Genomic DNA, 12,177 nt, shown 5'->3' with positions numbered 1-12,177 from the left:
CCTCAAATCTCACCCTCCTCCTCCGCCGCCTCCCACCTCTCCTCCTCCTTCACCCGTCGCCAGCTGCCCGCGGCTCTGGAATTCTGTGTGCGCCAGGCATTTGATTACATGTGCAGATGTTATTAAAGTCCTCCTATGCACCGACCTCCAGACCACAGACGTATATCGAGCTCCCACTGGGCTCGGCTGCAGTTTCTAACTTTTTAGGCTACAAGATAATTGACTGTGGTCATGAGAGGCTGTTGAAGAGTTGCAGTGCTCCGTAGGAGCGACACGTATACACTTCCATTATGAATGCATTTTTAATGCACTCTTTTGTTTCACTATTCAAATTACATTATCGGTCGTCAGCTCATTTATTTATCTATTAGTTATTGTGGAACGCAATGTTTTGTAGTTTGCTGGTGCCGCGTATCTCATTTTTGCTTTTCCATGTTCGATGCTTTTCTTCTCACTTTACTTATTTTCTAGTCCTACGAAAAATGAATTTGTATTTGTTAAAGTTTAATATTATTTGTATTAATGTGAAGATTCTGCAATTCAAACCTTATAAGTGGTGCAAATTTTGTCTTGGAATTTTGTCCGTAACTATCAGTGAAATTGATGTAAGATATAAGATATAAAGATATTTGGTTCTACTTAAGTGCACTGTTCCATGAGGAGGATTTGGTTCTATCTGAGAACTAAGAACTCTCTCTGATCAGGACTCTCCTGCCAACACGTGTTCCTCGAAATCTGACTCATATTCTATAGCATAACTGAAAGCAAAATGCTAAATATATTGGGTAGAGTTCCTTTGGCGTTGCCTGTAGCAGCCTCTTGAGGAGACATGTCAAGATGGCCGACCATAGATTTGCACTATGGGTCTTTTTATGGGTACATGAGACCCAAGGTGTATATACGGGTCAAGTTAAGGACAGAACCTCTTAACTGGACCTCTGAAGGATGCGGTCCTTGGAGATACACGTTTCTTTTGGGAACTGCTTCTGACAAAAACAATAAACAATATATATGGGTTTTTTTTATTAAGGCTTCCCAGGATTGGATGTGGATAACTGATCTAGACTCCTGACTTAAAGTAAATTTAGATAGACTTAGATACGCTGTTGGTCATACTGTACTGTGGAAAAAAAACTACGGTCTGTTCTAAGACTTGTGAGCGATATCTCTCTATCACACGCGGTTGCTCGGTTCTGCGTCCAGACCTGGCTCTGCTATCGGCTTGTCTGCATAAGTGATGTTGCACAGACTTCCTGTATCAGTGTGCGTCTGGCATGAAACTGATTTAGACCGTAGGTGTGAAATATCGCAGAGGCCTCTCCAGAAGCAGGTCCGGTCCAGTTTAGACCCGTCACTCAAAGTGTGTACCGAGTCGGCAGGCTTTTGTCAGAATGCACTCGCTCCCCTTTTGGCTTCCAGCTCCTTAATCTGGCCATGTGTTTTCATATGGGACAGAGTGGCCGCCATATTGTGTTTGTGGAATGAATTATGAATGCTGTTGCATAACCACAGTCTGTTCCTGGGGTATATCTCTCCTACATCTACCCAGAGACCCGAGCCTGAGCACAGGCCAGACTTTGTGGAAGTGATATAGTGGCTGCGCTTGTTTATGGTGATATAGAGCAGATGTTCCTGAAACGTGGGTGCATATCAAAGGCCGACTAGCACTGCCACTTTCCACCGAATCCATGGTGTTTAATGCTAATGTTCCAAGCTGCAATTAAAGGTGAGCGCTGCGGTTGATCAGTTATTGAGAGAACATTGTCACGTTTTTAATGGAACTACATCAGGTGAATAGATTGTTTTGTTTCCAGACCACCAGTTAGAGAGAGTTCACACCATAGTGTCAAGAGTTGTGATGTGGTCATTAGTGTCTAACTGACTTCACTTTCCCCTCATCCACAACCCAGGACAATATGTTGTCTTTACAGTAGGGCCGGGCGATGAATCGTTCACTATGAATTATCGTGGAAAGTTAATGGTCCGTCTCGATTATCCGCCGTCAGCAATTGGACACGCCCCCGTGATCACTAGAGGTCACCGTGTTCTGAATTTGGCTGATAATGGTGAACACTAGAGCGGGAGAGCTGTTGTCGCTGGAGTGAGATCTCAAAGAATAGACGACATTCATTCAACCAGTCCCCACCATGGCAAAAAGGAAGCCGCTAGAGAAGTCTGTTTTTCACACAAAGGAACTAAAGTGGCACATCCTGGCTAGCATTTACTGTCATCAATTCTATAGATGTCAGAACGCCCTCCTGTGCTTGCTTGTTCCTCTGCCGGATTGCTTCTCGAATGGCTCCATTCCCGCGATAATCGAGGGGTTCCACCACTGTTTCACAAAATCCTTGCGGAAACCCGGATTACGCTAGTTGTTTGTTAGCTGTTTTTGCAGTTTGTTTTAGCTTTTGTAGAGGATGGCGGAGTTTGTAGCATTAGCCACCATGCTACCCATTGCAACACAGCATGACATCAGTTACTGCAACTGGATTTCAGAGTGCCGGGAGATTCTGGAGGACTAGCAACTTCAGTCGAAAATGTTTACGAACAGTGAAGCTGAGGGCAGCCCAGATGCTTCTACGCTGTGTGGCGAGGGTTTGGTCAACAGATCGATCTGATCTTCTTGCTGTGTTGTTTGGTTAATGCCTATAATTGTAGTTGTTATATTTGTCTTTACAGGTGCGACAAAAACATTTTAAAGCATTTAAAAAACAAACGGTCAAGAATAATGGATATAGAAAGATATGAAAAGTACCCCGTGATGCACAGTATTTTCTCCCAGCTCTACTTTACACCCACAGTGGGAATCGTGTCTAAGTGGGTTCATATAACGGTTCACAGTGGGCACCACTGAATGAGTGTTTGGTGACATGCAACACCATCACTCACAAGCTAGGTTTAGATTTGAACATGGAATGCTTGCTGTTAAACAGCTCATGATCTGAAGCAAACAACTGTTGCCCAATCCAAGAAGGAAACAAGCCTTCACCTCAAGTGTGTTTGAAGTGAGATGTTCAAACTGGGATCCTCAAGCAGAGGGACGGTTTGTTTGGTCCCTCACTAAATATTACAAGATGATATCTTCTAATTCTAATCATGCCAGCGCATCCTTATTGCTGACCACGATTAAATGTGTTCCAATTAGAACATCAGTCACTCGCGGGTCGGGCTTGAGGGCGATAAGTTCTCCAAGGTTACAGGCTTGTACTTCACGCCTGTCTGCCTGAACTCTCCCGTGACGTTTGTCAGTCGAAGTTCATATCCAGAGAGAATGGTATTCGCTGCGGCTTCTAAATATAGCGAGTGACAGATGCAGACCGGCAGGGCACTGCCCGAAACGAGAGGGGCTCCACGGTCCACCCTGGGTCGTGACAGACTGTTAGCAGATTGAAGTCTGGCAGCCTCTTCCTCATGAAAATGTCTGTGAATATCCAGAAAAACAACTCGAGCTCATCATGAGTTAACGTGGGATGACACTCAGGTATTTTGGCCTGATGAAGAGCCTCGACTGTGTTTGGCACCTGAGGATATAGGTCACCAAACCCCAAAACAGAAACTCAAAGCCAATACTTTTTTATCAATGCTCTTATGGGATTCTAGTGAAAACAACAAAAGCTTGTGTCTTCATTTGGCCCTCTTGGGTGTCGGTGTTTTGCAAATGCGTCTTTTACATTTTGTCCAACCGAAAAACAAAGGGCTGTTGATGATTTGGATCTATACACCCTGTGAAGATCAGTCTGCCCCACGTGGACGCGCGTGAGCCACAGTCGTGTTCTACCTCTTGATACGTTTATTTGTGTGACTCATTCTCTTCACAGGAGCTTGTTAGCTGCCTAAAATGGTTGCAGTAGCATCAAACTACGCGCTCATCACTGCACGTTGCTTTGGTAACGTCAGCTTGCACGTCAGATATGAACATGACTCTGCACATGTGCGCGCTCGGCGTATTATCTGTGGGCAGGCAGTCATGTTCACATGTACTGTACGTGCGTGTGCTCATGTACATGTGACTGTAAAGTGTGTGAGAGAGATGAGAAGCAGCTGGGCGACCTGTGCTGCGCGCCCTGTCATTACAGTGATTGGGGTCATTTTTTTAAACTCTAAAGAAGGGGCCGCCCCGGACCTCGTCTCGCTCTGCCTGAACTAGCTCTCCTCACCTGGCATGTTTATATAGGGGCTCAGCTCCCAGACTGACCAGCAATGGTACATATTATTACAGAGTAGACTTGAAGAAGGAAGCGATGCTGCATTTTCAACCTTTTGTGATGCAATTAAATGCTTATAAAACAACAAAATTATTTGACATTTTCCAAAGAACAAAGCCCCAGACATCCCCACTTGTGACCACGCTTCTAAGCTACCTGGAGTGTAAAAACGAAAAACAGTGCCCCAGGGTCACTGGTGAACCCAAGGTAGATGAGCCTCTGTCAAGTCTGGATAGTTTCTTTATTTTCTATTCATTAAGTAGATACAAAGACTGTGTCCTTAACCAGCATGAAATTGTTGCCTCTTACAGTCTAATGTAGGAACAACTCACATACCTAGAACAAAAACTGAAACTTTGAGCCACTTTTCGATAGCCTTTTGACATTCATTGTCTCAACCTGAGACTCGAGCCTTTACTTTCATTCAAATGAATCAATGGTATGTACAGTCCCCTTCTGACCCCCTGCACTGGCGGACTGTCCCATGAAAAAGCCCACACTCTGCTACGCCCCCATTAGCACGTACAGATAACAACTCTGTGTGCACATTGTCCCATACGCACCGTTTCCCCATGCACACGTTCACACAGAGCTCCGTATCTTCCTCACTCTGAGGTGACAGCGAGGTCAGTCCGTCTGACTTTGACTAGAATCCCCCTGCGGTTTGCCCCAGCCATCCCCCCTGGCATGTGTAACTGGACCTGGCCATGCGACTCCTCCTCGTCGGCACTGTATCCCCCTCTGGAGCTGGTATAAATAGACGGGTCATTTTTGCTGCGATGCCCTCAAGGGCCTGTGGGGCGGCGCCGGAGCCTTTAGTCTGTACATAAAGGGGAAAACACATGTTGACTGACAAACAGTTAACATTCCTCATCGCTCATGTAGCACACATGCGGAACCAAGAGGGGAAGCTTGCAGACTTGACGGGCACATCCTGAGTTTGGACAAGAGGATCTGAGCCCATTGTCTGGAGGCTCGGATAAAAAAAGGCTATCCTGGTCTTTATCTACACCCACACCGTGCTGGAATGCCCAACCGTCAATAATGTAAGGACGTTATCGTCTGTACGTTTATAGAAAGGATGACGCAAATGTAGCATTCTTTGGGTGACGATCTGATTTACTCACAACTCACCTCCTCGCCAACTCCACAAGTCCTTTAGCTCACGCCTTGTGGCTTTAAACACTTCAGATGTTTTCATACTGTAACAAACGTTTCTGAAATCTATGTTCTTCAGAGGGTGGTGGGTGAAGATGAAGAGGGTAGGTGTGAAGATGCACAGGTTGTGGTGGAATTGACTGAGTTCTTGTGGGTACCTCTCATGGGTGTGCCTTCAACCAAAGGGAACTCTTTCTCTATGAGAATGAGACTGACGCCATCGAGTCTCGCTAGCCAACAACTATTTCCATTCAGGAAAAATGCAGGTTCATGCTCTTTTGTTAGCTGCTGTTTTGGCTCTGTTTACCTTCGGCTCAGAGGTTAGCAGAGAAGAAATGCAGCCTTGTTCCTTTTGACTTTATCATCATTTCAGTCATTAGCGCTTTAACGTCAACATTAGCAAAACTAGAACTAGCGAACGCAACCTAGCATTCAGGGCCACTTCATTTTTAGTCCAACCTTGCTAAAATTTTAGAGTTGATTTTAAGGACAGATTTCTTCTCTCCTTTGCTCCACAGAGTAGTGGGACACACTAGCCCTAAACCGAGGGTTAGGAGAGGTATTAGGACGCAGCCTTGTGAAAGCTACTTGCTGAAGGACATGTATGCCTTGTGGAATTAAAGTCAGATATACGTGTCTGAAAAGCCATACTTTCTGGTCCGAACCGCGGCCTGCCACTTGTATATATCTCACTCGCGTCTCCACAAAATCAACACTGTGAAAAGTGTGTAACCATAAATCAATATGCAGCAACATGTCTCTGTTCCAGTGGCAACAGAGGCATATTCACTTACCCTCAAGTGAGGAGCCGCACTGTAGATGTTTACAACATGTATCATTAGAAGTGTTTATAGTCAGAAAAATAATACTTGCGGCTTTGCATCGGTCGCCGTGCAGATCATGTTTCATCGTTACCGCTTGTCACTCTGTTCCACTATCACCAAATCTGGATTGCAGTGCTTATCGATTGGCTGTAAAGCACACTCCGGCTCAAGTGTGATGGAACTAAAGTGGCTTTTTAAAGGCACCTGCTGTGTAACACAATTCATTTTGGATGCTTTTACCTGAATCTGTGGCCTGTTTTCTGTTTGTGACACCCTCACAAATCGTTGATAATCTTTTGGGGTCTTAGCGCCCGAGTTAGTCCAAGCAGCTAATGGAAGTGCTAAGCTGAAGGACCGGATCGGTTTCACACACTTGCTGAGTCGGCAGAGCAACCGTCATGCGGACGAGCTCTTAGCACACAGGTATTTAGAGTAAGTGCTGCGTGATGATGGAAAGCGTGTTAAACATTGTTGTCATTGCAAAGGCCGAATGTCAGGGAGGTGAAAATAAACTGACAACTGGCGTGCTAATCACATCGGCTCAGCTGCATTGTGTGTTAGCGTTTTTTAATTTAAGGGATTTGACGTTTTCTTTTGTTGCCCTGGTTGTGGCTATGCTAAACTAACCTCTTTCCATTGACCTATGTTGCAAGGTAGGACATCTGTTATGTGACTCCCTGAAAGCCCCTAGTGGTGACCTAAGGTCAACTGTCTATGTGCAGTTCAGACATTCATGAATAATGTTGCGGTGCTGATGTTGGCAGGATTTTGAGCAAACTGTATGTTTGAGTTAGTTTCACCCTACGGTTGTCTCTCAGTTGAGCTGGAAAGACCTGCATGTCCTCAGAAGATCTGGAGGGAGGGAGAAGCTCAGGCTTTTTCCTAGCGCTTTGGCAGCATAGGGCCCCACTATTCGACCCCCTAAAACTTGAGTTTAAATGGGGTTAAAATGTAACAGAAATATGACTCCAGTGTCAGTGCTCTCTCATCATCAGTCGAGTAGGACTCTGCCTTTTAAGGTAGGGCCTTAAGGAGGACCGTGAAGGATGTAAAATGCACTGTACATTGCTGCACCCACCCCCTGATCGGAGACACCCCCTATGCTGGGAGAAAATCCTGGTCAGAACCCTGAGGCTGCTGCCCCCTCGACCTGACCTGGATGAATGACGAGCAGGAGCAATGACCTTTTTAAGGACACAGGTTGCCTTACTTCAACCGTTTAGTTACATGGTGTGTTGCGGTGCTTGTGCTAGTTAGTGGAGCTTCTAAATTCATCTAGGTCGCTGTACTCGGAGGACCCCAGATCCGATTGCCTTTCCAGGTCTTCTTTGTTTGTTGCATCAATTATTTAGGGTGCTGGAGTTGCTTCCCCCCACCTTGCATTTAGAGAGGTACCTTCTGGTATTCTAGCATCCTCCCAGTTTGCATGAGGCGATAACCAAGCCTGAGCCGGAAAGCTTTGGATGTGATTCTCCATCCCTGAACTGCACGCCTTCTTCCGCCGCACTGTGCATGTGGGGTAGCGGTCTGGCCACTGGCTGCATCCCAGTTTCTTGTTCTCGTGGCAGAAGGTGTAGCCTGCAAGGTGTCATGATCTCAAACCTTTGACGTGAAGTCGGTGGTTAAGGTTGTCGCCTCATGAACCAATTTAATTCCTCTGTGAGCATTTCATTCTGTTGTGCTTGCTCCTGTTAGCCTGTGTTGAGACCCTACTGCCATCATCTAGAGAGTTTTAAGTGTGCAGTCAGTGTCTCTACGTCCTCCAAATAAAGGCCGCTATAAAGGAGTAAATTCAACCTCTAGTGTTTTGGGGCTGCTGGATATTATTTTGAAACCAGCAATATCAGTTTACCGTAGATTTTAGATCATAGAGCGAAACAGAATATTAGCTCCACCCACTAAATTTAAGAAGGAAAACAGATTGTGTTCGTCAATAAGCAGCAGTGGTCTATAAGCCACAGGTGCAGTGGTGCTGTCTGCACTGTAGGAATCTTTTATTCACATTAAAGCGCTCCAAATGTGCTGTTTTCACCCACATGTCTGAAGTTTCAACACCTTAGCCGGTCTCAGCTGCTGCTTCCCGTCTCCAGTCCTCCAGTAGATCGCCTCGTTTCATCTCAATATTTTGGCAACATGACACTCTTTAGCCTGTAATAATCCATATTAGCCGCCTCGTTGCATGAGCAAAAAAAAAAAGTAGTGGCTCTGTAGTTTAAAAGTGACAGACAAACCGAAGAAAAGAGACTGAACCAGACAACTGATGTTCATTATAGAATCAAGAGAGGCAGTGTTGGACAAAGAATCTTGGAGATGCAGATACCAGGACAAAGGAGAAGTCAACCATGGGGCTCATGGATGTGTTAATAGAGGGTTCCAAAGGTGTGACTAGGAGGATGATGAAGACGGGCTCAGGTGGAAGAGGTTGTCTTGCTCTGGCAACTACTGAGAGGAACATTACGAGCAGCCCGCTACTGTAGATCCTGTGTGACCAGATCGAAGCGGATCAGGTGACCTGTGCGACGGTATTGTTCAGCCAAATATTGCATTTCACACAGGCGTAATGTAAACTGCACCGTGAACCTGAAGGAACAAGTCTCGAGTGCGAGAGTGCACTATTTCAGACGTCGATGAGGTCATGGATCAGGGAAAGATTCTTCTAAATGGAAGAATTGTTTTCTCGCGAGATGAACCAGAGTTGACGGAAGTGTGTGGGATGAGGATCAGCTCCTCAGGTTCTCAACTCCTGAACGATAACGTTCCAGGAGGGAAGGATTCTCTACTTTTGAGGGAAACATCCTGATATTTGAAGATTGTCTGGAGAACTGCAGCTGAGTGTTGTCAAATATACACAACACTGTGGCAACACATGAGCTAGCTGACCGTCGCATCAAACTTTGGTATAACTGTTGATGGGTAGATGAGGCTTCATGACACGCTACTGAAGGGTTGGTGAGGTTTCATGAAACAGTGGCCACCAGATGGCGCTGTCTGTCATAAAATGTTTGGACTTGAAGAAGAAGAAGAAACCTCGTCATCAATTCTAAACCAAGAGCGCCTTCTAGTGGCCTCTGAAAATCAGGACACTGTTTCATCAGCTGTGCAACACTGTTTCATGATACCTCACCTACCCATCACTAGTATATACAGTAGTTGTTTGTCTGAAGTCGTATATGACATTAAAATTAATTGAAAGTTTTAAAATCATTTTATCATCATTACTATTCGAAGACTGTAATAGAATAAAAAAACAAGGGTAAAATAATCTTAATACCACAAATACATGTGAGGTATTAATATTCTAAAGTAAAAGTTCTGGAATATATTTTCCATTCTATCTTTGAATTTGATACTATGCTGAACCATGATCTTAAAGCTGAGGATGTGGATTGCTCAAGGAAACTCTGGGTTTGTAGTGGGTTCACTTAAGGGACTCATTGGATCCTTTTTATTAAAATTCATAGAAGTGACACATGTTTTCTATGTGCTTCTCCTTCAGACAGCCCCAAGCAGAGTGTTGCTGAGCCCAAGCTCCGCCCCCTTTACAGCACCTGAGCAGGTGAGAGCTTCAACAGCTGCACTGTCACAACACCAGCCGCCACTCCAGCACAGTTCACATCATGCTTGAAATGTCTTAGTCAAAATGAAGAGAAAAGGTTTCAAAAGAAAAAAAACGTTTTTGTTTAAAAAACTGCTGAGTAATGGTTAAAGTGACAGCGAGTTTAACGCAGTTCACGTTTGCATATTAAAATACGCCGGTGCTATTTGTTTATGAACTCGCTCACCTTGTGTCGTCATTTGAACTTGAACCCGTCGACCTGACTGTCTCTGAGCACACACACGGACGGGGGCGGGAGTGTGTGTGTGTGTGTGTGTGTGTGCGCTCAGTGTGTGAATCCTCACCAGTGTTTTGTGTTCATGGAGGTGTGTCAGCGACGCTTCTCTGCGCGAGCCGGAGCCTGGAGGGACTTTTCTCTGACTGTCCTTTGGGGTGAGGTAGTAGGTTGTATAGTTTTAGGGTTCCACCCTTCCTGTCAGATAACTATACAACTTACTGTCTTTCCTGAAGTGACTGTAATGTCGTCGCTCACCTGCGTGGGAGCCTTCGGACCCGACGCCACCGTCTTGTCTTTCCGTGGCTACCGCATTTGTCACCTGAAGTTAGCGCTGTATTGTCTGAATCGGTTTGATGCTTTCAAGTGTATTGTTTTCCTTTTTATTTTAGCGGCTAAATATCGTCCACAGGGACATCTAGTGGTTCTTTTTATTATTGCATGTTTATTAAGAAACTCTTGGGAGACTTTTCGATAAAGGGAATATGTTAAGGAAACGTAAAATACTTCCATATTCAGCAGAAATTTATGTCACATTGAAAGTATAGGCAAAGATTTATTAGCTTCTACTTTAAAATGCTACGACTAATAAGGAATATATTGCTTTCCTCAGAAACAATGTTATTAAATATTAAAATTAAATCACAAAATTGATTTTTTTTTTTTAGCCTCAGTTTCAATTGAAATTCAAAAGTTAAATCGCTGGTAGATATATTTCTATTTAAGATATCGGCTGAATATATGTAGTGCGGTAAGAGGAAAAGATGCATTGATGTTTTGGAGCTGAAGTAATTTATTTATGATTTAATATACTTGATCTTTGCATGAAATAAAAAAAAATCTTCAAATAATGCAGACCCTTTGGGGTGAATGAGACTTAAAATACATTCATTAAAACTGGCAAAATTTCTAATTTTATTTTAAACAATAACATTTGAAGAAACAAAATAATACTGAAAATAAAAATCAATCACGAGAGAACAGCCTTACTTTTCTGACTTCCTCTTGGAAAATATTGGTTTGTTTCGTCTATTTAATGTCTGTTTTTGACTGTGTTGCATTCACTCAAACAATCAGAACCATGTTGAGTTTTCAATGTAAAACCTGCACTGTGGCGCTTGACTGTGAGCATCCAGCAGGGGGCGTGTGTGGTGCTCGTACGGAGTGAGGTAGTAGGTTGTGTGGTTTAAGGGTAGTGATTTTGCCCAATCAGGAGATAACTATACAACCTACTGCCTTCCCCGAAGGGCAGCAAAACTTCGTCTGGTCGCAGGTCAGCGGGCGTCAGCAGCCAGCCTGTTGACTCGAACCCATCGTCTGCCTGCGCCGAGGACGTCATGCTGGTAAGGTGTCTTAAAAGTGCTGCGTCAAAGACAAATAAAAACCTAAAAATCAAAATGGTGGTCCTCGGGTCGTTCTTCCAGAGAACTGTGGTCGTCGAGTGTACTGACATCTAGTGGCCAAGGGCCAAAGTAAGTTACGACTTGTTCAATGTACGCAGTCTGTTACGGTTAAAACGTGGTGTTGGTACTGGATTTCCTCCTTCCGACTTTCACATCACCTGACGTCCAGGCTTCTACAGTAACGTCCGCAGACTACGACTCAAACGTTTCAGGTCGGATCACGCTTTGCACCATTTATGTCATTACTCTCTCGCCTTTTTGTACTCCTGGCGAAACCGCTAGCACGTTTACGTCCAGTGCCGGGTCCCAAACTTTTACTCTTGCTTTCACCTTGCGCCTAGACAGAGACAAAAAACGCCTTGCAGCCAGTCCTGTGCTTCCCTTCACTCCAAACTGCAGCATCGTCTACACATCTACACCCAGAGCTGTTCATAAAACGTAAGGCCAATTAAAAATTCCTATGCTAGCTCCCCATGCTAATACTGTGCGCGGACAAATGCATTCATTTTAAGCTATCGACTAGCGCAATAACGTTCCAACCTCCATTTCAGTTTTCGCCTTGATCCACGCCAACTGTTGCGTATTCTTTTGTCACTTGTTATGAAGGACGTCAGCGCATTTACACCTAGCAAACAGACTGTGCTTACTGTACTGTGGTTGACTCTGAATAGAACTGCCCTAAAATATTTCCAGCAGATGCTCCACTTGGAGACGACCCTGACCTCATACGCGAAGCAACCGCTTCAGCTCCAGGGCT

At 44.6% G+C, this 12,177-nt stretch overlaps 1 protein-coding gene across 8 annotated transcripts in view; it reads left to right on the top strand.

Annotated features, from left to right (window-relative positions):
• LOC128771354 (uncharacterized) overlaps positions 1-11,718 on the top strand; it is a 51,442-nt gene extending 39,724 nt beyond the window's left edge. For 5 of the 8 annotated variants that reach the window (XR_008416618.1, XR_008416614.1, XR_008416613.1 and 2 more), the window contains one exon: positions 9,684-11,718. Coding sequence is in view for 2 of the 8 variants with exons in the window: in XM_053886734.1 (XP_053742709.1) it covers positions 9,684-9,743; positions 10,109-10,495 (447 nt within the window). In the remaining 6 variants the exon portion in view is untranslated. The remainder of the gene's footprint in view (positions 1-9,683) is intronic. The other 3 variants (XR_008416617.1, XM_053886734.1, XM_053886735.1) reach the window with 2 other exon arrangements.
• The last annotated feature ends 459 nt before the right edge of the window (positions 11,719-12,177 follow it).

Source organism: Synchiropus splendidus, chromosome 14 (genome assembly GCF_027744825.2).
Source record: "Synchiropus splendidus isolate RoL2022-P1 chromosome 14, RoL_Sspl_1.0, whole genome shotgun sequence".
Lineage (NCBI taxonomy): Eukaryota > Metazoa > Chordata > Actinopteri > Syngnathiformes > Callionymidae > Synchiropus > Synchiropus splendidus.
This window is presented reverse-complemented; position numbering and strand designations above follow the sequence as displayed.